The sequence below is a fragment of the Artemia sp. Qi Xiang Cuo genome, unplaced genomic scaffold (assembly GCF_049724085.1).
Source record: "Artemia sp. Qi Xiang Cuo unplaced genomic scaffold, ASM4972408v1 HiC_scaffold_22, whole genome shotgun sequence".
Classification (NCBI taxonomy): Eukaryota; Metazoa; Arthropoda; class Branchiopoda; order Anostraca; family Artemiidae; genus Artemia; species Artemia sp. Qi Xiang Cuo.
In genome coordinates, this window is record NW_028297431.1 from 3455992 (window position 1) to 3483356 (window position 27365).

General features: G+C 34.9%; 2 protein-coding genes across 2 annotated transcripts in view; both read left to right on the plus strand.

Moving 5' to 3' along the window:
- LOC148939059 (uncharacterized) overlaps positions 1-21163 on the plus strand; it is a 41291-nt gene extending 20128 nt beyond the window's left edge. The window contains exons 3-5 of the mRNA XM_089107354.1: positions 8509-8640; positions 14032-14296; positions 19351-21163. Of these exons, the coding sequence (XP_088963480.1) occupies positions 8509-8640; positions 14032-14296; positions 19351-19427 (474 nt within the window). The 3' untranslated portion in view covers positions 19428-21163. The remainder of the gene's footprint in view (positions 1-8508; positions 8641-14031; positions 14297-19350) is intronic.
- A 5997-nt stretch (positions 21164-27160) lies between these two features.
- The window catches only part of LOC148939060 (putative RNA-binding protein 19), an 89377-nt gene continuing 89172 nt past the window's right edge, over positions 27161-27365 (plus strand). Inside the window, exon 1 of the mRNA XM_089107355.1 lies at positions 27161-27361. Coding sequence (XP_088963481.1) covers positions 27161-27361 — 201 coding nt within the window. The remainder of the gene's footprint in view (positions 27362-27365) is intronic.

Sequence of the window (27365 nt, forward strand, 5' to 3'; positions counted from 1 at the left end):
GTGTCGTCTCTATGTGTCGTTTCCGTGTGTTTGTCATTTCTGTGTGTGATTCGTCTCTTTGTGTCTGTCGTCTCTGTGTGTTTGTCCTCTCTGTGTGTGAGTGGACTCTGTGTGTGTGTCGTCTCTGTGCATGTGTTGTCTCTGTGGGTGTTTCGTATATGTGTGTCTGTCATCTCTATTTCTTTGTTGTCTCTATGTGTGTTGTGTCTGTGTGTGTGTGTGTCGTTTCTATGAGTTTGTTCTCTCTGTGCGTGTGTCGTCTCTTTGTGTGTTTCGTATCTGTGTGTGTTGTCTCTATGTGTTTGAAGTCTCTGTGTGCGTGTTGTCTCTCTATGTGTATCGTCTCTGTGTGTTTGTTGTCTCTGTGTGTGTGTCGTCTCTATGTGTGTCGTCTCTGTGTGTTTTTCGCCTCTGTGTGTGTGTCGTCTCTATGTGTAAGTTGTCACTTTGAGTTTGTCGTCTCTGTATGTGTGTCGTCTCTGTGTGGATGTTGTCCCTGTGTGTGTGTGTGTGTTGTCTCTCTGTGTGTGTCGTCTTTATGTGTGTTTGTCATTTTTGTGTGTGTGTCTCGTTTCTCTGTGTGTGTTTTGACTCTGTGTGTGTGTATCGTCTCTGTGCATGTGTCGTCTCTATGTGTCGTTTCTTTATGTGTTTCATCTCTGTGTGTGATTAGTCTCTGTGTGTCTGTCGTCTCTGTGGGTGTGTAGTCTCTGTGTGTGTAGTCTCTATGTGTAATTCGTCACTTTGAGTGTGTCGTATCTGTGTGTTTTTCGTCTCTCTATGTGTGTAGTCTCTGTGTGTGTGTATTGTGTGTATGTGTGTCGTCTCTATGTTTAAGTCGTCACTTTGAGTGTGTCGTCTCTGTATGTATGTGTCGTCTCTGTGTGGATGTTGTCTCTGTGTTTGTGTGTGTGTGTGTGTGTGACGTCTCTTTGTGTGTGTCGTCTCTATGTGTGTTTGTCATTTCTGTCTGTGTGTCTCGTCTCTCTCTGTGTGTTTGTATTGTCTATGTGCATGTGTTGTCTCTATGTGTTGTTTCTGTGTGTTTTTCCTCTCTGTGTGTGATTCGTCTCTTTTTGTCTGTCGTCTGTGTGTGTTTTTTAAATTTTTGGGTCACCTGCCGGAGACTCTGGGCAGGTGGGCGCCCCCAAATATTATCCCAAATTCCTCTCTCAATTTAGCACTTGTTCATGGATGCCCAGCGTCTCCAATCACTTTCCCAATAGTATCTATTCATTGTCTCAGCTCAGTTTAGAAAATCTGAGCCCATTTCCACTTTTTCAAATTTAGGGTCACTTGCCTGAAACTCTGGGCAGGTGAGTTGGGCACCTCCAAAAATTTGTCCCAACTTCCAATCTCGCTTTAGAACTTATTAACGGATACCTAAAACCGTCAACGGTTAGACTGTTGCCCTAGCGGTAACCATTCCACGCTCTACACATATACCAACAATATATTTTTTGTTTTTTGTTTTCCATTTTCACAATGGGGTCCCAATCGAGCTCATGTCCATCGCTTAGCATTCAGGTCTTGACAAATAATTTAGTAAGGAAATAATAAGCCTTTGGAACGAAAATAAGCCATTTCCGTAAAAACTAAACTATAAAGCTTTTTTGACCGTAAACACTAGTTTTTTTGTGAGAAAATCATAGAAAATACATTTCGCTGGGTCAGATGTGAACCTTAGATTATGAAAAGGCGCAGCTTTGGAACGAAAATAAGCCATTCCCCTAAAAACTAAACTATAAAGCTTTTTTGACCGTAAACACTAGTTTTTTGTGAGAAAATTATAGAAAATACATTTCGCTGGGTCAGATGTGAACCTTAGGTTATGAAAAGGCGCAGCTTTGGAACGAAAATAAGCCAATTCCCTAAAAACTAAACTATAAAGCTTTTTTGACCGTAAACACTAGTTTTTTGTGAGAAAATTATAGAAAATACATTTCGCTGGGTCAGATGTGAAACTTGGGTTATGAAAAAGCGCAGATTTGGAACGAAAATAAGCCATTCCCGTAAAAACTAAACTATAAAACTTTTTTGAACGTAAACACTAGTTTTTGTAAGAACACTTCTCTGTTTCAGCTGTGTACACTTTCACTTTTTCTGACTCAAATGTGTATCTTCAGTCAGAAAAGAGTAGTTTCGATTCAAAAATGAGCCATTTCTATAGCAATAGCTCTTAATAGAACTGTTCAAGTATGAACCCCAATTTTTCCAGCGAGACTATAGAAAATACTATCAATACACAATTCTCTAATTATAATGAATATCTTAAGTCGTAAAAGCGTAGTTTTTTTTCAAAAATGAACCATTTCAATAAAAATAGATTTTAATATAAATGTTTAAGTATGAAATCCTATTTTTAAGACGATAATATATAAAATACTCTAAAAAAACATTTATCTGATTATAATTTATATCTTCAGTAAGAAAAGCGTAGTTTTGGTTCAAAAATGAATAATTTCCGTAGCAATAGCTCTTAATAGAACTGTATAAGTATGAACTCCAATTTTTTCAAATGAGACTATAGAAAATACTATCAAAACACATTTCTCTGATTATAATGTATATCTTCAGTCAGAAAAGCGTAGTTTTGGTTCAAAAATGAACCATTTCCATAAAAATAGCTCTTAATAGAACTTTTTTAAGCTTGAACTTCTATTTTTCATATGAAATTATAGAAACTATCGTCAAAACACACTTCTCTGTTTCAATTGTGTACATTTTCACATTTTCTGATTCAAATGTGTATCTTCAGTCAGAAAAGCATAGTTTCGATTCAAAAATGAACCATTTCCATAGCAATAGCTCTTAATAGAACTGTTTAGGTATGAATTCCAATTTGTACCAACGAGACTATGCAACTCAACAATATTTAACTAGGCCCCCTGCAACTGAATCTACAATTAACCGAACTCTCCTTGCACCCGAACCTTCATGCAACTCATCCAGCGTGAAACTCAAGCCCTTGAAAAAACCATGCTTCGGAACGAAAATATGATATTTCTGTAAAAACTGAACTATAAAGCTTTTTTTACAGAAGAGAAAATTAGTCTACACAGAGAATCCTCCTCTAACCACACGGAATCAGGGAACAGAGTCTCTCTCAAACTCCGTAAAGCTCTTTTAAAAGATACTAGAATTACTTATTTAACACAAAAATTTCGTTTTTAACGGGTACCAAGTAAATAAAAACCATGTTATAATTGATACATTGCCCCCTCCTTCCCTGTCATATATTTTTTATAAACGCCTCTTAATCATCTGTGAAATCCATTTGATTTCATCAAATACAATTAAAAAATATCCGTCTAATTTGGCCAGAAAACAAACGGCGTTTAGAATTACATGTTTCCATTCGTTTGTTTTCTTAATTCAGATAAGGCGTATGCCAAATGTTGTTTTGAAATCATCCCCTCTTTGGTAACAGGTTAAACACAAATGGTTTTATGACAGCAGATTTTTAAACACACGATTGGAAAATGGACATTTTTGAACGAAAAAGAACTGTTTTCAAAACAATTAAAACTTGTAAACATAGAAGTGGAGGAGAGATTTTATTTACATAATAGAAAAAAAACATACTTAGCGTTTTCTAGCTAATAGACTGATCATATTTTAAAGTTTTTGTATTGTTGAAGGGGAGGGGGCTAAGTCACCCTGAAATTTGAATTTACTAGTAAAACGATTTTTTTTTGGAAATAAAGAATGAAAGTGTACTCATATTGAAAATAGAAATATCCATTGTTTCAGAGTTAATAAAATCCAGTGTACTATGCTGTATATGCTACTAAATAATTAAATTTAAATTCAAAAGCATTAAATTTTTATAGGGGTTTTAATTGATTATTTTTTAAGCTTGTATCTTTTGGGCGGCATAAAAAACAGGCTTCCGCTCGAAAAAAAACCAGTATGGTTGAAAAACTTGGAGTCGAAAAAAATTTTTGCGGGTAATACCCGTTCATACTGTTATTTCTTTTTAAATGTTTAGGAACAGGCGGGGAATCCCCACTCGTTTGGAATGGTACCAACGGGACATAAGCAAATAGCACATAGTTTCATAACGTGTTTAATCACGTGTAGAGGTCCCATAGAATAACAATGGAAGGGGCATAGAATAGCATGGAAGGAACATAGGCCAAGCAAATAACATGGGAATTGCTATTGGGCCAAGCAAATTCCATATGTACTTACTACTCGTATATAATGGGGGTTGCCCCCTCCACAACACCACGCTCGTTACGCTAAAGTTTTTAGTACTTTTAAATAAGCGTCTTATTGTTCTAATTAAACGGCCCTTGTGTTTCAGGAGTCATTATTAAAGAATTGGTACAAAATTCAAACTTTAGCGTAAAGATCGAGGTGTTGAGGAGGGGTCAATCCCCTTTATACACGTAATACTGTATGTTCGTTTTAAGTTTTAATGTTGCCCCTTACTTTCGGTTGAAAAACTTGTTTTTTATTTCCACGGAGAAACTCCCTCCCTACGAAAATATCCTCTAGCAATTCAACCCCGGTGGAAATTTATCCCGGACAATTACTCTTAACCACTCTGCGCGTAAAATTGAGACGGAAAAAAGAAAGCAAGACATATAAAAAGAATTTTGTATAAGATTCCAGCAAATTCCCCCAGTGTGAAATTTTTCCTGAAACGGTAACTCCCAGAACACTTTCCGTCCCCTGGGCAATTACCCCGTGGACGATACCCCCGCCGAAAATCCCCCCCCCACCTGAAAATATATCCCTACATCCTAATAACAAATACTATGGACAAACAATGGGCAAATTTTATAACTTAGATACTTTTCCCCTGGAGCTTTGGGGGGTCATGTTATACCCAAAGGCATAGCTATTGGGCTTTTCAACTATTAAATAAAAAAACAAGTTTTTTAAACTGAAAGTAAGGAGCGACATTAAAACTTAAAACGAACAGAAATTATTCCGTATATGAAAGGGACTGTCCCCTCCTCAACGCCTCGCTCTTTACGCTAAAGTTTTTTATTTTTTAAAAAAATAGGGTTTTGAGACATTGTAAAACTTTAGCCTAAAGAGCGAGGCGTTGAGGAGGGGATAGTCCCTTTCATATACGGAATAATTTCTGTTCGTTTTAAGTTTTAATGTCGTTCCTTACTTTCAGTTTAAAAAACTTGTTATTTTATTTAATTTTTGAACGTTTTTGAATAAATGCAGGTTTTGATCTTGGCTCACCGTACATGAATAATTAAAACAAAATTTTCATATTAATTTACTTTTATTTAGTTAAACGGCTTTCTCGAAACTTGTTTAATTTTATTTACGAACGTTTTTATTAGTAATAAATATACGTAACTTACGAATTAACTTACGTAACGAACTTCTATATTCGTATATTTTTAATACATTTATTAGGGGGTTCGCCCCCTAGTCCAATACCTTGTTCTTTAAGCGAAAGTTCGAATTGTGTTCCAATTCTTTAAAAATGACCGCTTAATCACAAAGGCCGTTAATTAGAATAAATAGCTCTTATGAAAGTACTAAAGAAATCTTCGGCTTAAAGAGCGAGGCATTGACTACGGGGTGAACCCAATTATATATGTAATATTTTCTGTTCGTTTAAAGTTTCGATGTTGCTGCTGTTGCAGTGGAAATACTTGTTTTTTTATATTTAATTTCTGATTTTTTTTAAAATAATGCTGGGAAGTCCGGCGTCCCCTTCATAGAAATTTCCCTTCCCCCATGAAAACTTCCTTCATGGAAAGATCCTCCCACATAACCCCCAACCCCCCCCCCCACTACCAGGAAAAATCTCCCCTGAAAACGTATGTATACTTCCAAATAACCAGTACTATATGTTAACATTGGGTAAAGTTCATAACTTTCAGCCCTCCCCCTGGGAACTTTGGGGGATTAAGTCATCCTAAAAGACACACTTATAATATTGTCGAACATGCTGAACAAAATGGCTATCTCAAAAATTTGATCAGGTGACTTTGGGAAAAAAATGAGCGTGGGAGGGGGCTTAGTTGCCCTCCATTTTTTTGGTCACTTAAAAAGGGCACTAGTACTTTCAATTTCCATTCCAATGAGCCCTCCCACGATATCCTAGGACAACTGGGTCGATACGATCACCCCTGGGAAAAAAAAACAAAAAAAACAACAAATAAACACGCACCCGTGATCTTACTTCTGGCAAAAAATGCAAAATTCCACATTTTTGTAGATAGGAGCTTGAAACCTCTAAAGTAGGGTTCTCTGATACGCGGAATATGATGGTATGATTTTCATTAAGGTTCTATAACTTTTAGGGGGTCTTTCCCCTTTTTTTCTAAAATCAGCCAAATTTTCTCAGCCGCGTAACTTTTGATGGGTAGTATTAAACTTGATGAAGCTTATATATTTGAAATCAGCATTAAAATCTAATTCTTGTGATGTATCTATTTGTATCAAAATACCGTATTTTAGAGTTTCGGTTACCATTGAGCCGGGTCGCTCCTTACTTACAGTTCGTTACCACGAACTGTTGATGATGAACAAAATGGCTGTCTAAAAATTTTTACCGAAGGATTTTCATAAAAAAAGGGCGGAGGGGGCCTAGTTGCCCTCCATTTTTGCAGATAGGAGCTTGAAACCTATACAGTAGGGTTCTCTGATACGCTGAATCTGATGGTGTGATTTTCACTGAGATCAGTCGACTTTTGGGGGCTGTTTCCTCATTTTATCGAAAATCAGGAAAATATTCTCAGGCTCGTAACCATTGATGGGTAAAGCCAAACTTATTGAAATTTATATATTTGAAATCAACATAAAAATTCGATTCTTATGATATATCTATTGTTATCAAAATTCTGTTTTTTTAGAGTTTCGGTTACTATTGAGCCGGGTCGCTCCTTACTTACTGTTTGTTACCACGAACTGTTTGGTAATGTATCCCTGCACGTTGTTTGTCCTTGCTGAGGGGTTATTAGACCCGATTGACCAAAAATACATCCCCTGAGTCACAGTAACTGATACTACACTCAGTTGAGTATTTTGCGAAGAGGCACAATAAAGAAGAAAAAATAATATTTTACTTAATTTATTGACATTTCGTTTTATCTTCTTTTTTATGTAGATTCCAATGTCATTGCTAATAAAACATAGAATATAATTTTTCAAGTTTAAATCTAGGCCACTTCTAAAATAAGGGAATTTTATCGTTTTCGGAATGTTTTCTGCTATCCTTTTCTTTCATTTTTGTTTTAATACATTCAATTTCAGAAGTTCAAAAGTGAGTTAAGCTTTAGAAAGTTTCGTATATCTCATTCTTGCCATATCTCAACATGAGTTACTTAATATTTCTATACTACAGCATTAAATAACTCAAACGAGCACCAAGCTGCCCGAGGCCAGCACATCGGCGTAGGCTATGTACCAAACAAACGTACTCTTATTGAAAAATCCAGTTTTCCGGAGAATGGCCAAGGAGGACGTCTTCGAATGGTACGGAAGAGGTCACACGAAAATATTTAAAGGATATAGCAATGTATACAAAACAATATGTTGGTGGCTAGCCCTTTTTGTAAATTAAACATCTTTCGATGCTGTTTCATAGAACTAGCGGTGTAGGAAAAAAGGGAACACATCATGGCTTCCCATGCGAAAAAGAGATTTTCCCCTTTTTCTCAAGATGGGGGTTATAGTTCTTCTGTATGGGTTTTTGGCTACAGAGATTCGAATGGTGTGGTTTTTATTTTCATCCAGCACCGTTTTTGAGGGGCTTCAGGCCATTTTTCAAAATTCCTATGAACTTGTTCTCCGAATAATCGTTTACCATTAATAATTATCAAAATAATAATTACTATTACTGAATCAACTTCATATGGCAATTCTTTCTCACTCGGCAGGTTTTTTTTTTTTTTTTTTTTTTTTTTTTTTTTTTTGGTTATCATGGGCTAGACTTCGTTCTTTAATAAGTTGCGACGAATGACGCAATCGTAACAAGATTTACAAGTAGACAATGCAAGAAATACATTTAAGCATCTTCATCAGTTTTTAGGTGGTAAAAACACGATTATAAACATTAATTTATTTTTAACGTCACAATATATTTTTAACGTCACAATATAATTTGACTGCATCACAAAAATAATGAATTCGAGAAAGGTTTATTTAATGAGACTTGTTAAGACTATTTTAATAATTGACTTAATGGTTTAAACAAGACTATTTACTGCTTTGATGAACACAATGGACAGTCAACGCTTAAATAATCGCTATTATAAACCCGTTAAGATTAGGTTAAAAAAAAGTTAAATAAGCTTAAATCCGACGTTTTTTTTGTTTATTTAGTTTCTAATAAATATGACAGTCAAGGTGGGAAAACTTAAAATAAAAAAGATAGAGCTTTTAGACTATGCAGGGCATTAGTCTCCTGGATATGTATATTCTGGTTTGGAAATGCCTCTAATAAAACGAAACAACCCAATACAGCTGTTGCATTTAAATGCACATATATCTTTAGTTGAATTTTAGATACAGTTTTAATTCCAGAAACCTTATGCATGTTTACATATGGGATGTACAAAAAGATATACTGACCCAAGCTCGCTCAGAAAACATTTAAAAGTGCATTCGAAGATGCCTCCAATGACAGCAAGTTTAGAAACGAAAGCAGCAATTCAGGTATCTAGCATTTTAGATTTAAAAATAGTATTCTAGATTTGACCCAGTGGTAGTACATTGGATTTATGGTTTGAATAGATTCCCACTGCGACAAGGTTGGGCGACATCCTTGCTACTTGTTCCTTTAAAAAAAAAACCAGCAACTTAAACGTAGATTCAACCCCCGACGCGCCAAAAATGGCTCTAGAGAATCGTTGTCCTATCCTTTTTATTCTAGATCCCACTGCATTTTTGCGTCGATTTTATTAAATGCTATTTTTGATATTATGTCAGTCATTTTTGCTACCTATACGTCGTTTCACTTTTACAAATCTAGCATAAATTCTCATAATATTATTAGATGGATCTAACCTGAATTAAATTAAAAATCATTTTTCAACTGAAAGTAAGGAGCAAAATTAAACATTAAAACGAACAGAAATTATTTCTTATATGAAGAGGGCTGCATCTTCCTCAATCCTCGCTCTTTACGCTAAATTTGTAAAGTACTTTCACAATACTTCTCATTCCAATTCCATAGCTATTGTGTTTGAATTTTCAGTTAGATCTCTTTACCTTTTGGGGTTGCAACAATCAAGCAAATTTCCTCAGGCTCAAACTCTTGATGGGTGATATTAAACTTAATGAATTTTACATATTTGGAATTAGTATTAAAAGCAATTCCTTTGATGAATCTATTACGTATTATCAAAATTCCGTCTTTTACTTTTTCGGTTAATATTGGACAGAGTCACTCCTTACTTGCAGTATGTTACCATTAGACCCTGGCGCATCAACCGAACGCCGCCAACGAGGGGCCCGATTGACCGCTGCCAAAAGTGTCGCAACGCCGCCGGCACGCTGCCGCCGGTAGAGGCGGCGGCGTTCGGATGACTTTGAATTTTGAGGCAATTTTTTATTGCGTCAACCGCATAAGACAGAGCTTTTCTTTCTCGTGTGATTAAGTATTTCGATTTACCTGATTAGAAATCAAGCAGGGCTTGTACTGCACGGGGAATTCCCCGAAAATATATCTGTCAACCCGAAAAAAAAATTGGTTCCCCGAATCCCCGAAAAACACCACCTAGTAATTTAGGTGCCACGCCTAGTGATTTATCACTAGCGACTATCCCTGCCAAATATTACTTAGCATTCCATAATTCTTCCCTACTCTCTTGTTCATTAATTTTCGTTACTTGGGTTTATTTCGCATAAAAACTAGACAGGTACAATTGCAAATTTGCAATATACATGGTTTTTCATATGTTGACAAAAGTATCGTCTTTATGAAATGAGATTAAACCGTTTTGAATGTAGTTTCCCAATCGCTATAAGATTCTTACATCATTCATAGTCAAGAATTTTATTTTTAAGTTGAACGGAACGCATACACTAAACAGGTTCAGTTGCATTCTGAAATTGACAGTCAACAGATTGTTGCGACAGTTGAATCGTAAATTTGTAGAATTTCGTCTTCTTTCGCTATTTTTAGATATATTTTCTTAATATTTAATACACAATTTTTTAACGCCTCATATATTAAATAAATTAAAATATTCTTTATTAAAAAATTTCCCCCCCCCCCTCCCAAAAAACCTTCTATTGAGACAAGATTGAGCTATAGACTATGTACAAGGTTGGAGAATTGAAGATTGAAACGGAAGTAACCCCAAAAACAGGATTCATAAAACAATTGTATATTATTGCCTATAGGGACTGTCATTTTTAAATGATAATATCTTAATATTTTTTTTAATTGAAAGCAGGGATGCCAAAAAGATAATTATTTTTTTTCATTTAAAGCTGAGACGGAAGAAACTAATATCTAATTCCCTGGGAAACCATAGAAACATTTTGATATACCCAGGGCCCCCGATTGGGTTTTATTCATTGTCTTGGGCACATTTAGATTTCTTGAATCTTATTGAATGCCATGGCGAATCTATGACTCGGTTTCCAGTAATTTGAGGTATACCTAAATAATCTCGACATTTTTGCTGTTCGACCGTTGTAATTGATATACCTGGAAATGATAATACATCGAATTTCTTTTTATTGAAAGCAGAGATTCCAAAACGTTAATATTTTTTTTTAATTTAAAGAGGAGACGGTATCCTATCAAAGTGTGATCCAGAGGGGGAGGGGGTAGCGAATTGTCATATTTAAATGCTAATAATTAAAATATTTTTACTGTAAGCAGGGATGCCAAAAAGTTGTTTTTTTAAATTTAAAGCAGAGACGGTATCCTATCAAGGCAGTATCCAAAGGTGGGATGGATAGGGGGTTCCATTTTCAAATAAAAATACATCAATTTTTTTATTGAAGGCAGGGATGCCAAAAAAGTTCTTTATTTTCTTAATTTAAAGCAGAGATGGTATCCTATCAAGGCAGTGTCCAGAGGGGCTTTTTTTGCAATTGGAAGTTCTTCTAATATAAGGTATTTACAAGCTATTAACAAGTGAGAATTATAGTTTTTATCTAAGTATTTTTTTTCATTGTAATTGAAGTGTTTCACCATCTTGTATTTTTCAATTTGATAAATTTACTCCTTTTAGATGCAGTTTATAATTTAACTGGTATTAGGTATTTATGAGTTTCTTATTTGGAATGGATACCCAAAAGATAAAATGAATAATATCAAAAAGAGCAGCCAAAAGCAATCTAAAAACTCAGCAGTTCAGCATTAGCCTACATGATATATATTCTATAAGGAAGCCAAAAAAAAACTAAAATTTTTTTGTTTTTTAATTATTATTAAAAACTAGTTTTTAATACAATGAAGGCTATTTAGGAATTCAAAAGAGCAAAAACAATCAATATCAAAGTCGTCCATTTCAACTGTTTTAAAGGTGACAAAACAGATATAGGCAAAGAGCATTATGAAAGTATTAAGCTTCTAAGTTCAAAATTCTATTCAAAGTTTTTACCCAGATAATTGACGAATTTTGTGATACGGTATTTGAAGTGTTGTATGCTCTTTGAAAAAAACTACTAATTTTGATAATTATTCATGTTAAGAATACATAACTAATAGATACTTCAACTATTATGTAAGGGTTTTGAAACGCCATAGCCATTTAGTTTCTACCAGATTTTTACCTCTCTTGATGAATAACGAAGAAGACAAGTTTCCAGCCAGCGACTTGCGAAGTTTTTAGCTCATGAATAGGCCCGAATCTGTTGTAAATTCAAGCTAGGATTTGAAAGACTGATGAAAACATTAATGTTTGCGGTCAATATTAATCGCACCGGCCTTCTCTTATCGGCGCAGTACCGGGATCTAGTTACCACGAACTGTTTGATTGAAAGCAACTAACTTTACGAACAGTATACATCTTGATTCCGGTCATTAGATTGGGCGAAAGTGTCTTCATACTAATCCAGAAAAGAAGAAGAAGAATATATCTTCTATAGCATATATATCTTAACCGAAATCTGGTTAAGGGTTAAATAAATAAATATTTCTGCCTCTTCACACTTTTTAATGTAAACATAATTTTCAATCGCTTCTAGATAAAAAGGACATCTATATAACAAGTTTTACAAGAAAATACGGAACAAATTTAAAACTTAAAACGAGTCGAAACTAGCGTGCGTAAGATAGGCTATTAAACCTAAAATAAACAGAAAATTACAAGATCAAAATCATTTGTAAGATATGTGATTAATTCATTTGTATTTAAAACCGTCCTACTCAGTGCTTCCATACCTACCAATTGATATTGAGACCTAGCAATTGCTTTTGTAACTCTCATGATTGAAAATCAAATCTCACGATTCAATCCTTCAATGAATACAGATATCCCGATTATTGTACACTCCGAGCAAACTTTGGTCAATGGAACCTGAAAACTTCCGTTCATTTTTAACATAAATTAGAAAAAAATAGCTCGGGCTTCTGAAGATTGTCAAATTGCAAACGTGGCAGAAATAACAGTTAAGGTCCTCTTTATGGTTTTCTGGAGTCTCGTGTTGGTTTGCTCTCTGTGGAGGTTGGAGGAAGGGGGTCTGTAAGTTCTTGTCATCATTACATCCATCATATTGGGGAATCGAATCCCAACCAAACGTAGGATGAAGTAGGGCTTTGCTCCTAGTCAGGGTTTTTTAGAGTTTGGGCCTGATCTGATTCTGTTGGGAGGGGAAATAGGGTTTTCTAAACCCCAGTTCACTCTTAAAAACGCGAGGCCGGCTCTCAAAATTCAGCCAAGTCTGGTCAAAATTCATGGATATTGTTTCGAGCGTCAGTAATAAATCTGACATCTGTGAAGGACGGTAACATTTTTGTCATCCACATCTATCATATTTCAGTTAAACGAGGTAGAAATTAGCATCTAGGATTTTAGTTGCGGCTACAGGTGGTTCAAGTCCACCTACAGACGCAACTAGTCGATTCGCTCTGCAAGTGACATAATATTTCCTCTCAGGACCCAGTGTCATATGAGCTTTTAGGTCACGTTTTAATTTTTGGTTAATGTGTGTCTTCACATCCCGAATCCATCCATTTTGCGTGGAGTCCACGACCGCAGGAAATCCTTCGGAGTCTTCACTTAGGTTATCAAAATACAGATTTTGTGGACTCAGATCCAAAAGAGGAATTCTGTGTACCTGTACATTACTTTCTGAAAACAACACAGATTCTTTACAGTTGACTAAAGTCTGACCAAGCATACACTAGAAATAGAACCATGCGATTTTTTGCCTAGGAGATATGGTCGTGTGTTTTTCAGCGATAGTGACCCATGGCTTACAGTTGTGACATCAAAAGGTATCGAAGGATATATTTTTCTCTCTTTAAGAAAATTATTTAAAAATTAAAACTGGATCTGACATGTGACCATGCTCTGAGTCCATAACTATAGTAAGCCACATATCACGGCTTCTTGATTATACAGCTTATTATTGCATTTCCATTTTCAATATAGCAACGTATTCCCTCTTAGTGTACTTATGAAATGACATTTATAAAAAGGGTGTGAACAATGCAGAAAACTAAGTTGCACGATGGTGACCAACAGAACATATTTCTTGATAACTTCCTTAGTAGCTTGACATCGAGAATTGAAAAACAAACAAATTCCGAGGAGTACAGTTTCCCGTGTCGTACATCAATTCAATTAAGATGTAATCACGAATCATAACCAAAGATTTTTCCAGAATATTCGTTTTTATTGAGGTTCTCTTGGCCCAGTCTACGTACGCTACAAGTTTCAAGCCGGTAGGAAAAAAAATTGGTTCATTTTAAGGCGTCCCAAATCCATACGACCTCAAAATATCTTGTCCTCTGAAGTCCGTTTCGCCCCGGGATAACTGCCAGCACATATTTATTTATGAGCCATTATTTCATCACGTAGATGTTTAGACCTTTAACCAATCCTCCTTAAGAAAAAAATTGCGAAATATTTCCTTTTTTAGGAACAGGTCCAAAAAAACAGAGAGTTCAAGCGTTTACGTCTTTCATTGGAAGAAGAAATTTACAGTAATTGTGGAAGCCAGAGTAGTACAGCCAATCATGAGTGCCCAGGCTTAATCCCAATCCTGCCCACATATACTCCTGTAAGTTCGTACTACCCACAAAACACTGTCGACTCAGATTTCTACTATGATTCTGGTCTTGGAAATTCCATGTCGCAAACTGACACCTTCTCTTTCGAGGATGAAGCTATACAGGCATCGTTGGGTAAGTTCATTTTATCCTCAATAGTGTGCTCACATGGCGCAAAGAAAGTTTTCAATAAGTTAAAGCTGCAAGGTTGGCGTGAGTGCATGCTGGGTAGGACAATCACCCTCCTCAGCAGAGGCTGATTTTTAGGAAACAGCTGGTAAAACCTATAGTTTATGGCATAAAAATGAATTTGTTCGTGTTATGGACCCCTCTCCCCCCCCCCCCCAAGGAAAAATATTCCTCGTCTTCCTCCCTTTACGGTCAGACTTGCAAACACTTTTGCAGGTTTGTTAGCATTGAGATGAACATTGCAGGTAATACACTTTAGAGAGGTTGTTGTAAACATTGATATTACTTGTGCATTCAAACAGTTTAAGAAAGAAATCTGTCTTTTTTCATGTAAACAGACATAAGCTGCTTAGATGATTTTTCGCTGTACATATAAATAAAGAAATATTCAATTTCAACATTTCAAATCATTTCCCTCTGAAAATTTAGTTTCAAGCCTCTTCGGTTTTTGATATACATTGTCAAAAAAATTTAATAGCTTAATTCTTTTTTTGACTGTCGAGAAGTACTTTATGAGATTTTACAGAGCTTTCTGGTACTACGTTATGCGGACAATTCTCTCTACATTTTGAATACTGAACGAACTTCCAAAATTAACTTTCTGGACGATTTATTTGAGGCACTTTCTATACGACTTTATGCCTCTAAAGACAGGCTTAACTTTACTTAACGTGTTTTACCTCAAATGAAAATTTTGAGCAGCAAAGTCGACAAGCAAAACATGGTTCCACACACAAATAGAACATGTTGCTTGAAAAAAAATTAAAAAAAATTTAAATAAAAAAAAATGGAAAACTGAAACTTGAATATTATATTAACTTGATAAATTAAAATTATGTGTTAAATTTTTTATTTGATTTTGATATAAAATTAAAGATAGAATCTTTTAACGCTTAATAAAACACAAATTACGATGCAAAGACAACAGTTTTAACTTTCCTGCCAAAAATTAAAGGTTCACTTCAGACCATTTTTCTTCAAATTAGCCCCAGATCCCTTTATGTCACAGCAAATATATAGAGTAGAGGCAAATTTAGAGTAAGGCGGGATATGTAGCAGGGCGTTAATTCTTTTAATACCAACGGCAGATATTATGTACTTTAATATATCTTCACGGTTTCCTAGAAAGCTGAATTCTTATGCCTTATGCTATACCTATGCAAGATTTGTATATGAGCGCTCTTCAAGTAATGTTCACCTTCATATCTAACCAGAATACAACTTTATAACCACTCGATAAAATATTTTCTTAATCAATATTGAGTATCCATTTGCTAAAAGGAGTAACTTGGGTCTAATAACATATGGTCTGTTTAGAAATGGTTGGATTATGTACGCATCATGTTAAATACATTAACATAGCCACTACACTGGTTTTTCAAGATAAGAGCGGCTGAAACTTTTCAGAAGGGGGGGGGGGGCTGTAGCATGTATTTTTACAAATGAAGGGGACAAAATCTAAAAAAAAGTTTTATTTGCCAGAAACTTTCGTATTTTTACAAATGTATTTTTTTTTCTACATTGTTAGTGAGTTTTGGATGTTCTAAGGAAGGTGCAAATAAGCAATGAACCCTACCCTCAAAATGAGGCCTTGTACGTCAACAAGACAGTAAACTATCATGCCTAGTAAATTTTTGAAAGAGCTTCGTACTCAACGTAAAAAAACGTAGTAATCTTTTTTTTTGAACAAGTGAAATAATATTTATTCTAGTTAATCAAGCAGTTGTGGTTTCCGCTAAATTTCAATGCCGGGGTTATCTGGGGTAGAACATACATGACATGTGCCTGATTAAAAGACAAAAAGTATATAAAAAAAGTGCATGGGTAGCATGTACAAAAAGTGTAAAAGTAACATGCTAAATTTTTCAGAAAAGATATGAAAATTTTGTGGAAACCTAAATAGTAACTATGTTACCGTGAATTTCCGAAATTAGTGAACGTCCGAAATACCTTTTTTTTCCTGAATTTAGTCAGCGTTGCCAGTCAACTTTTTCAGTTTAATGTGAGGTTGATGATGACAGGTTAGGTTAGGTTTTTATCCCATTTCTGATATTTATAACGAAATTTAACCTAACATAACATAATCTAACATAACCAAACTTTTACCATCATAGCTTGCATAAGACTGGAAAAGCTGACTCACAAAGCTAATTGAATCTAAGCAGAGAAAAAGGAATTTCGGACATTCACCAGAGAATCTTGACATTAACCAGATTTTGGATATTCACGGTAATAATTACACAAAAGTGTAAAAGTAAGATGTTGTATTCTTTAGAAAAGAAGTGACTATTTTAAGGAAAACTACATAGTAACTATACAAAAAATATAAAAGTAACATGTTGGTTTTCTTAAAGAACATGTGACTATTTTGTAGAAAATTCTTATTTAGAATTTTTCCTCCTACCCCAAGCATGAACAAATATTTCGAGCTCCTCTCCAGAAACCTAGAAAAACCCTAATAAGTTTTGAATTTAGCCCCCTAAGTCGTATTTCATCAATCGAGTTAATTTGTTTTCACCTGATGAAAAAATTCATGGCATGATTATACCTCCAAGGAATTGGAACCATTTGTTTACAATTACGACCTACAAAGTGACAAATTATGCCTTTGTCAAGCTCGTGCTCAAAATAAAATCAGACTCGTGGATCGTCTGATATTTCCGAAATCTCTTCAGATAATTTCCGAATTTATTGTCGGCTCATGAAATTCTGACAGGTGGACGAAAGAATAGCATAAAGTCAACAAAGATGACATCAGAGTTGTCGTTTGCACCATCCAGGTGCTCTTAGTGGGAGAGGATAGAAGGTTTCAACCGTTTGAAATTATATAGGTGGTCATCATTAACATAATGATTGTCAGAAGATAAATTTGAGGTGACTTTTAGATGCAGTTCTATCTGAGGTATTGTAAGACAAAGAAGATAAAGAGTGTTTATATTTTATAATACCATCTACAAATTTATCAGAGGCGTTATTTATTTGTGTTTTTTTTTTGGGGAGGGGGGGGGGGGGGTGGGGGCACGAAAGAGAGCATAGAAAAAGAAAATTAAATTTTCAAAGAAGTGCATTAAGAAATACGAGGCCATATCCTCCCTGAAATATTCGTGAAATTAAGAAATAGGCTTTTCAACTGAAATGAAGCTTTCCAATCATTGCCTTGCTCTATCATTCCATCCTTTTTTAAACAAGAAGAAAACGAATGATTTTGGCCGAAATATAGATAGACAAATTAGCCATTCCAGCTTTTCTCGTTTTTAAGGAGAGAGACTGCAAAACCATATTTTGTACCCTATTTTTCAATAATATTTCCCCTTTTCAGAATATTTTACAATCTTTCAACCTCAGGAGAAGGCCCTACAACACCCCTCTACCTCATTCACCTCCCAATAAAGCCCTTGCAAGTGCTGTTTACAACTATGCAGTAATATTTGCAGCATGACAGGGGAAAAGCAAGGGGTTGCGCAACACTTGTCAAAAGTCAAGCATTACTTAATTCTGAAATATTTTGTTGTTATTTTTTTTCGTCCTAACGCAAGTTTCTAGTAGAATAAGAGTAAAGCACATGTAAAATAACTCCATAGATAAGGTCAAAGCCCTGGGGTTCTTTTTCGACTTAAAGCTGCGGATTCCTTTTCGAAAGCTTCCTACAAGTTCGGGTTTCTAGGATTCTATTGACAAATTTCCTAGGATGTTATCTTTGTCGTGACACCCACGTAAGACCATTGATCAGATATCCAAGTATTTTTGCGAGAAAATGCCAGTTCTCGAGTGAAACAAGCCTTCATAACCAGAAAAAAATATGATGTTTAAAAAATAACTAAAATTATTGAAGGCTAACATTTAAAGGGCTATTATAACAGCGAAAGAAACAACAGACATTTAAAACCAATATCTTTTTGTTTTTATTCATTGTTTAAGTTGATCCCACAAGTTTAGTATGATATCTTTCCCGACGGACCCGACGGCAGCTATAAATGAACAAATTAAACGGTACAACGAAAAAGTTTCTTTCCACCCTTGGTGCCGTTTGCTAAGGCAGTAAATCGCTGTCCATTTAATTTTGTTTGCACATCTCTTGTCATATTTAGTCTTTTTACTGTCTCTTGTCATATTAAGACTAGTTGATTGAGTCCATTGATTTTGAATTGAGGTTATCAAGTATTTTGCTGTAGGTTAGCTTAGTTTAATTGAAGTTATCAATCATATTGCTCATGTTTCTTCAGTACTTGGGAGTTTAAAAAGTAAAATTTCTTACGTACCTGCAGTGCAGTGTATAGTTGAGTTTCTGTTTCTCGTCTTTGTAATTTGTACGATTTTGTGTAATGTGTTGTAATTTGTTTTTTGTGTGTGTGTTTTTTCTTTTTTAGTGATTTTCCGTCTTTTGTACCTTTTTTTGACGGGTAGTAAATAAATAAATAAATACAAATATTTATACAGAAAAAAATGTAATAACTAGGAAAAATCTTTGTTGTTGTTGCTATCTTTCCTTTTGTTACTTCGTTAGTGACATTATATCTTTTTAGTGGGAAATAAAGTTCATTTATTCATTCATATTAAAGATCTGCTACTTCCAAAGAGCACTAAACCTTCAAAATGAAGCTACACGTCCTTAAGCTAGTTTGTGTCACATGTTTTTAGCTTATTTTCAACTAATTTTTCATTTTTTTTTTAATTTGGCAGCTGCTGCTACCAACAACTCTATTTGAAAAAAAACCTTATTCCCGAATTTTCAAGACGTATATGGCTGTGAAAGTTTCCTCTTAAGCAATTCAAATAGTAAGATTTCCTTTCAACTGTTCGTAAGACTTCAATGGGCGTGCATAGCATCGAGTAGGGAAGTTCAGAAACTGCTTGATGTTCCCAACTGAAAACACAGATTGTGGTTTATATTATACCACTCAAACTGAAATTGCTCAAAAAAATAAATTAGAATTCAATTTCTTTTGATCTTAAATGGTCATGAAACATGATCGTTTTTCTCATCTTTGGATTAATTTCAGACAATTCCATGATTTCTACAGAGCCAGACGAATTCTACACGCACTATTGGTTGGATAGCATAAACGACCTACTGTAAGTGTGATATCCAGGAAATCGAGACAGTATCACCTTCAAGTATTAAGGGTACCAAACACATTAGTTTTCCGTAAAAGAGAAAATTTCACGCGCTATAAGCTATAAGATATGTTCATCTTAATCTAGTAATGTGTGCCTTGTTTGTCTATGAAATGTCATGCTTCCTTGACTTACCGTGAACATAATTGTACATTTCACCTAAACAGTATGACGATTAACTAAATTTAACAATGAGACTTTTTAGGTTGTTATTTTTCCTTGTTTTTCTTTTAAGCTAAATGGTAATTTACTTTTTTTGTGAAATTTCGGAAAGCCTATCTCACATTATACCTCCACAATTAAAATATATTAGGTGTTATTGTGCATTGACATTTTAACCGCTGTGACCAGTTTCGAAGTGTAAGCACACTGAGATTTGTAGTTTCGCACAACTAATTGGCTTTGCAACACGTTTTGGTCCAAACACTAAAGATCGTTTGGACAAGCTTTTTTATCAGGGAGTTTAAATAGACTTTTGGTAAACAAACTATTATTACGGATCACATGTTAGGACCCACCAACAAACGAGGTCCACTCCATGGATTTAGATTCGGTAAGGGGGTAGAACGGATTCCCTCAACTCAACTCAGTGGCAAAGCACTTGGTTTTCAAAACCCCATTTACACAAATATTTATTACTTGCTACATATTAGAACAAATAAAAAAATTGAGTGTCGGATTGGACAACATCACTTGAGAAAGAACATAACACCCGGGTGTGATAAGCTTGTTGCAACTGATTTTTGTATTCTTTGGCATTCAATAACTAATTAAAACGAAAGAATTGCGTTCAAATGCACTAATTGAAACCTATTGCAGTTAATTATTTATTCATTGTTTTTCAGAGCTAAATAAGCTTCAAATCGTCCTTTTACGAATAGAAAATTCTAGGAATACTTATCTATTATTATAAGCTAACAGTATTTTTGATTAGTTTCAAAGATTGTATGGTTTGCAAGATTTATTTTATTTTTATTTATAAGAAATTCATTTTGATGTTCAAACAGCGTTTAACAGAGCACATTGATTAAGCTTATTCAATAATTTATCGCAATGAATTGCAAAGCTCTGTTGAACAGGAGAAAATATTGGCTCTTATTTAGAACAAGATGGACGGAAAAATAGTTTTATTTTCCTTGAAATTGAAAATTATCTCGACTTGTTTGGAAATTAAGAAGCAGTATCACCGAAGTTTGGCCAAAAATTATTACACGTGTCTTGTATTGAATTCCACTTCAGACGATTAATAATAAAGGTTTTATAAATAAAAACATAATTCCACTTCTTGAGAAAAACACACCATCTTCTCAAAAGTACAACTTTGAACATGATTATTTCCTGTGTCTTTTATAAAGGATTATAATTGTTTGGAAACATTATTCAAAAATATATTTTGTTTGAAAAAAACTCTTTTGTGGATCCTTCAAATCAAGCAAATAGAATCTTACAGACGCTCTAAAGAATTAAATAGCATCATTTGTTCCCTTTAAAATGGCCGAAATTTCCGATATAACCTAACAAAATATAACGCCCTTCAAAGTGTTGAATTCCTCCAATTCCTTCAGCAGCTTCAATAAATAAAATAACTTTTTTTTCACGATATACTTTAAAGTGTAAGTAATAACTTCTGTTTTATTGCTACAGTTTATATTAATATGTTTTTTTTATTCACAGTTGTCCCTTTTCATACATTGTGAGCTTCATACTAGAAACAACTATCATATTAGGTAAAAAAAAGTTTATATTACTATGTGCTTCCATAAACATCATTCGCTGTTATCTCAACATCCCAACGATGTCTTTCATTTTTTAGTATAGTTATATGATGATTTTTGTATATTTTTAGTAGTTTTAGAAGTTGAAATATATAATTTCATAATTTTATTGGTTTTATGTTACTTTTATAGCAAGGAAAAATAAACTAGGTGAAACATAGAAAAAAATGACAAAAGGAAAATTATCATCCAGTATTAGTTCTAGCCTTCGAAAATAAGAACATATTCACTGATTTGGCATAGAGCAAGAACCAAAAAAGGACTCTGATCATACAGATAAAAAAGAATATTGTTACAATCCCTTTTCCAAAATAAGGTTTAACCTCCCTGCTAAAGATGTGGTGGTTAGGGATACTAGTGGAGGAATCACAAAGCCCTTTTGGTCCTTAAGTCGTACATATTCGAAAGCCTCGCAAAATTCTGGCTTAAATTAGGAGCAACATGCCTACCATTTTGTTTTAAAAAATAGTGGTAGGAGGGGGGATGTTTAAGGGGCAAATGACCATTTTGTTTTTTTCTATAATACAGATTGAAAATCCTTGTGGGATTTGAGTTGAAACAAGGTGTAGTATTTCTATACAGGGAGCTTTGATGCCTTGGTTGGTGTAGATGGGATAGAGGGTACCCTAGTTTTGGCCAACTTGGAAGTAGGGTAAGAGGTACCATTTTGCCGCCTTCACGTTCCCTGGCAGCTTTCTAAGACAGACAATTACACAAGGAAACAGTTTGACATGTTTGGGGAGATTACGTTCCTTGGCACCTTTTAAGAGCATGTACTTATGTAACATGATTTGTTTCTGTTTTTGTTGTCAATTGCACAATGAATGTACGTCATGAGTTCACGTGTATATTCTTAAAAAAAACTGATATGATATAAAGAACCCACATTTTTTAATTGTTCGATTGACGTGTTTGGGGAGATTACGTTCCTTGGCACCTATTCAGAGCATGTACTTATGGATACCTTTCCAAGCAAGATGGTTAAGCATGCTTTTACAATCGGAAATGTTTGATTAACATTTGCAAAAAGGGGTAATGGGATTTGAAAATTGGAGGAGATGGGGTGATTGTGTACTGTATAATATACAAGTGATGTTTTGGAGAGTATAGTCAATTTAAAATAGTTTAGAAATAAAAAAATTTAACAAGAAATGGCTGGAAAGTGTTTTGAGGGAGCTGGGTTGCATGGAGGGTTGCGTTGCACGAGGGTTCAGTTAAAGGGGGTACAGTTACACGGAGGTTTAGTTAAAAGGGGTCGAGTTGCACGAGGGTTCAGTAGCACGAGGGTTCAGTAGCACGAGGGTTCAGTCAAAAATTAATTCCAAATACAGAAGGAAGTTCGTAATGACATTTGATGAATGCACGCTTTAAATGCCCAAAGCTAGATAACTATGAGCTAAAACAAGAACTTTTGCTTGGCCAAGTTAAAAGTAAGATTAAATTCTACCTAGTTCTCCAGCCTCTGCTATTTGAAACGTCGCTCCCTTTAAAGTATTAAATTGCATTATTTACAACGAAAATAGAGTAGACTACGTTTTAAAAAGTGAGCTATGTGGTGCTTTATTTTTAGAAGTTGCTCTTCTTTGGTCCTAAGGCCAACGTGTTTTTGTTATACCCTTAAATGCTTAAAACTTTTTACAGCAGTAATTTTAAAAGGAATTTTCATAACAAATCTGCCTCTTTTTCCTACTAGATTTCAAATATATAAAACTTCATAATGGCTGCCATTCAAAATTCTAAATTTAGCCTCCATTGACAATGAAGAGGGATTGGTATTTTACTTAAAAATTTGAACACTTTTACTAGTAGTTTTTCGAAAACACTGCCCCCCGCCCAAAAAAATTCTTTTTCCTTGCCTTGCATATCAAGCGTGATTAATTATTAAAGAAAGTTTAGTCTATAAATGAATTATTTATCCGAAATACTCCCCCCCCCCCCCCCAAAAAAAAAAAAAAAAATCTTATTCCTTGCCTTGCATATCAAGCGTGATTAAGTATTAGAGAAAGTCTAGTCTATAAAGGAATTGTTTATCCAATCGGAAAATGCCTTTCCAGGCCCAATTCAGGCTGCATTTTAATTCCTGAGAGCTTCATTTATGCTTCTTAAAAGATTTCTGAATTAGCAAAAAATTATCAACTACAATACCACAGTTAATTTTATTTTAGAAAGCATTTTACTTAAATTAGGGTAACTGTGAGATTTTTCTCCTATTCCAAAATAACTGTGAACATAATTGGAAAAACTTTTGAAAAAACTAATACTTGGCTAAACTTAATATACATTGATCTTGTTAATCACAATCAAATTAGTCGAAAAACTTGTCACTGAATTTAATATTAATTCTTCCCTGGTGAAATGGGTAGAAGTATGATTTTCCAATCATTCACCATAGCATTAAAGCATATTAATTTGGATTTTTACCAAGGTACAAACTGGCTTCGGGAGAACTGGAGAACATTATTGGGGATTTCAGATGCACGGCGTAACGCCTGACATTGTCACTATGGCCAAAGGTAAAGTTCTTTTCTCCCATTCTGGCGACAATCCAATCCCATCCAATGTTAGAACCAACTTTTACCAACCAGTGTGATCCCGCGAAACTATAAAATTGATGCTAACAACTATTGATGAATTTCTCTAAAAAATCAAAAGTCCTGATGAATTTTGAGCTTGAAGTCTAAAAACGCAAATCTAGTCCTGTTAAAATCCTGGGAACTGTTACGAAGAATTGTTTGCTTGTCAACTCAAACGTTCCCACGTATTGAAAACGAATTGTTGATGTTTTTTTATTAGCGAAACATTGTTGGAAATAAAGTAAAAAATATTTTTCGATTCCCGTGAATCGTTGTGATAACTCGTGTTGAGCTAGATTACAATTTTTTTTCGTCTAATAAAATGAGCCATCGACTCGAAAGTGAAAGGGTTTCTTCGAAAAATTGACTGACGTTTTTATGATATGATTTCTATGACAAAATTTTAGATGATAAATATAGTCAGGAATAAACACAAATGGTTTATTAATTGTAACAACGTTATATCAGTTGTAACAATATCAAATATGACAGTGGCACATCAAACCACTGCTATAACTGATTCTCTAGGTCAGGCAATGTCACAACACATGGCCCACAAATAAAAGTTGAATGGCTTGCAAGAATGACAAACGTAATCGTGATTTGGTCTCTGATAGAATTACATCTTTATGCTAAAATAAACGCACAAAACATCAATAAGCAACACTCATTCAAAAAATGTTCACTTCCAGCGTTACAGCAAGCTCAACTTTGTGTGCGCCCACAAATCTAATCAATTTTTACATTTACGTTGTGCAGTACTGGATACCAGACAAACTTTCGTTTAGAAAAAAATTGCCACCTCTAAGATTTGAACTAAGCTTGCGACGTCTGCTATTACTGACCTATTTTTCAAAGTATATTAAATATGCGCTGTTAGACAAGTAGGAGTAATCTGTAACAGTTTTGACAATTCTAAAATATTGTTTATCTTATGTTTAAGAAGTACCAACTCGCAATGTAGCTGGAAGTTTAAAGGTTCTACTACAATCGATAATTTGAACATTCAAGGCCAAATATGTACACAGAGGGGGATGAGACAGGCAGTGGGCGATTTCAAAAATCATCAGATTTTTACGAGTTCTTCAAATTTTGGGGAAAACTTGGAATGTTTCTGAGCAGTTTTAATGAACATCTTCCTAAAATAAATCCGTTTTGACGGTTCTGTTTAAGTGTATTTCAATAACCTTGGCTGTCATTGAATGCTTTGGACCAATCATCAGTGTTTCCCCACTTAAACGGCGCAATTTCGAAGCAATAGAAAGCCTTGCATGCTAATACCTTGGTAAAAGGTAATCAACAAAGCATTTGAGGACATTACTTCCAATTGAATATGGTTTTCACCTACGAGAGCCGAAAGCCCAAGCGCCAGCCAGAGCTAAGCGAAGTTCAACTGTAAGGCCCGAAGACCAGTAACACGGGGGGGGGGCAAAATAGGGACCCGGACTGCACCCTGTGTGGAGTTTTTGGCTTGACTGATTCGTGGTCTTTATTGCACGATGTATTATCAAAAATATAATTGAACATAACACCCCAATCAAGAGTTAGACTTTGCCTCCCTGAATTAGAGAAATTAAAAACTGGCAAACTTATTTTCCTCTACAAAAACTTAAACTAGAAATAAAATTTGAACAACTGACACAGGAATGGTTCAAGCTAAAATGTAAGCTAGGGGATGCCTATGGGATCCAGCCTTCCCTCCCCTCCGCTCCACCTGGGATGTCTTTGTTTTTCGCTTTTTCCTATTATATTTTGTCTTTTTCCTATAATTTGCCTATTGTTTGCTTTTGGTCAAAATTATTTCCTCCTAAAATGTCAACCACCCTTCCCAGCCCTCAAAAAGCTTTCTAAAAATTGCCACTCCCTAATCTAGGAAATATTACTACTTCCTATGATATACTTTATTTGTCATACATTTAGTTTGTCCTTTTTCTTTTCCTTTTTCTCGTTTTACTCACCCTTTTCGAAATACATTCCCTTAGAATAAATTCCTGCATATGAACTTAATGCACATAAGAGTTAAAATAAATTATTTAATAACAGCAGCAGAGACAAATTGGATGAAACTAAATGTTCATTTGCTGCAAATATGTAAAAAAAAAGAGTAAAATATTATTTTTCCTGGCGTGGTCGAGGACTTCAGACTAAAGAGCATCCAGATTCTCACATTTTATGTACTAATAAATATTCTTATTTTTTCATAAAAAAAAGAAAGTGCGTAATCATGTACTGTAAAGAATTTTGAACTAGGTGTGACTTTTTTCTCGTCCAAAATGGCAAGTCCACCTAAAGGGCCACGGGCCCCCTCCCGGAACCTTCAGCAGATAGCGTAATTTCTTGTATTTTCATCATGGTCCATACATTTTTTTTTAGTCTTTACTGGGGGAGGCTATACATATATTAGGTTTGTTGCATTTAACTTTTGCTTCACCTTTGGTCCTCAATTTAAAGATTATGAGCAAGCGTTTGATTCTGTTGATAGAACAGCTTTAGCAAAAATCTTATCCTTATATGGTATACCAGACAAATACATTAAAGTGAATAGTGCTGTGTACGAGAATAACACTGCTGCAGTTAAGCTGGTTTTGTATTAAATCAGGACTTAAGCAGGGCTGTGTTCTATCCCCCTTCGTATGAATATTTGGATAGATTTTGTCTTAAGGAGCACAGGAAAGGTAATGGGAGGCCTTGGAATCAAACGGGGAGGAAAAACTCACCCGGACTTAGATTATGCTGATGGTCTAAGCATCCTAGATCAAAATTTTAGCAAAATGAATGAACTTTTAGAGGTTTTGCGAGTTCAGGGAGCTAGAATGGGCTTGAAAATTAATGTTAAGAAGACTAATTAATTAATTAACGAATAAACGAATTAATGTTCTATAGTATATTCAATGCTATTGTGTCTGAGTTTGTATCTTTGCTGGTAACTTGGAAAAAGTTTCTGAATTATTTTGAGGTCTTTTCCTGTTGTTTTTCACCCTCCAAAGATAGATTTTTTGTCAAAAAATGTATGTTTGACCTTCTCCAATTGTTAGAATAAGCCCCTTTTCACTGGGTATTTTCACCAGCGCCATCTTTTTTCGCGGGTAGATTGGCGTGCCATCTATAATTTAAAGTCTATATAGTGCAATTCTTTTATTCTTCATTGTTAAGGAGCGTACTTGGACCTAGCAAAAAAGGGGAAAAAACCTCCTGCAAGCGAAGTATTGTACCCACAGGGATAAAATTACCCGTAAAATGTGGGGGACAGTTGAGGGGGTTCTTACACTTCCTTTGTTCCTAGGTTCCTTCATTCTGCTTGTATTTATACAGCGCTCGCGGATTGCGTAATGTCATTCCGTAGCAAAATGGCGAGCGTGAAGCTTGTGTTAAATGCTGTACTGAACTTTGTTGAGCGGGCGATGAAGGCTGTAAACCCGATAGACAGTATTGTCAAAAGTGCGGTATCACATTTCTCCGATGTGGATATATTGGAAGCGAAAAAGGTGATTTGGGATGAAGCCGAATATGCGACGAGAGTGACTGCAAGAGACAAAAGTTCGGATAATGTCA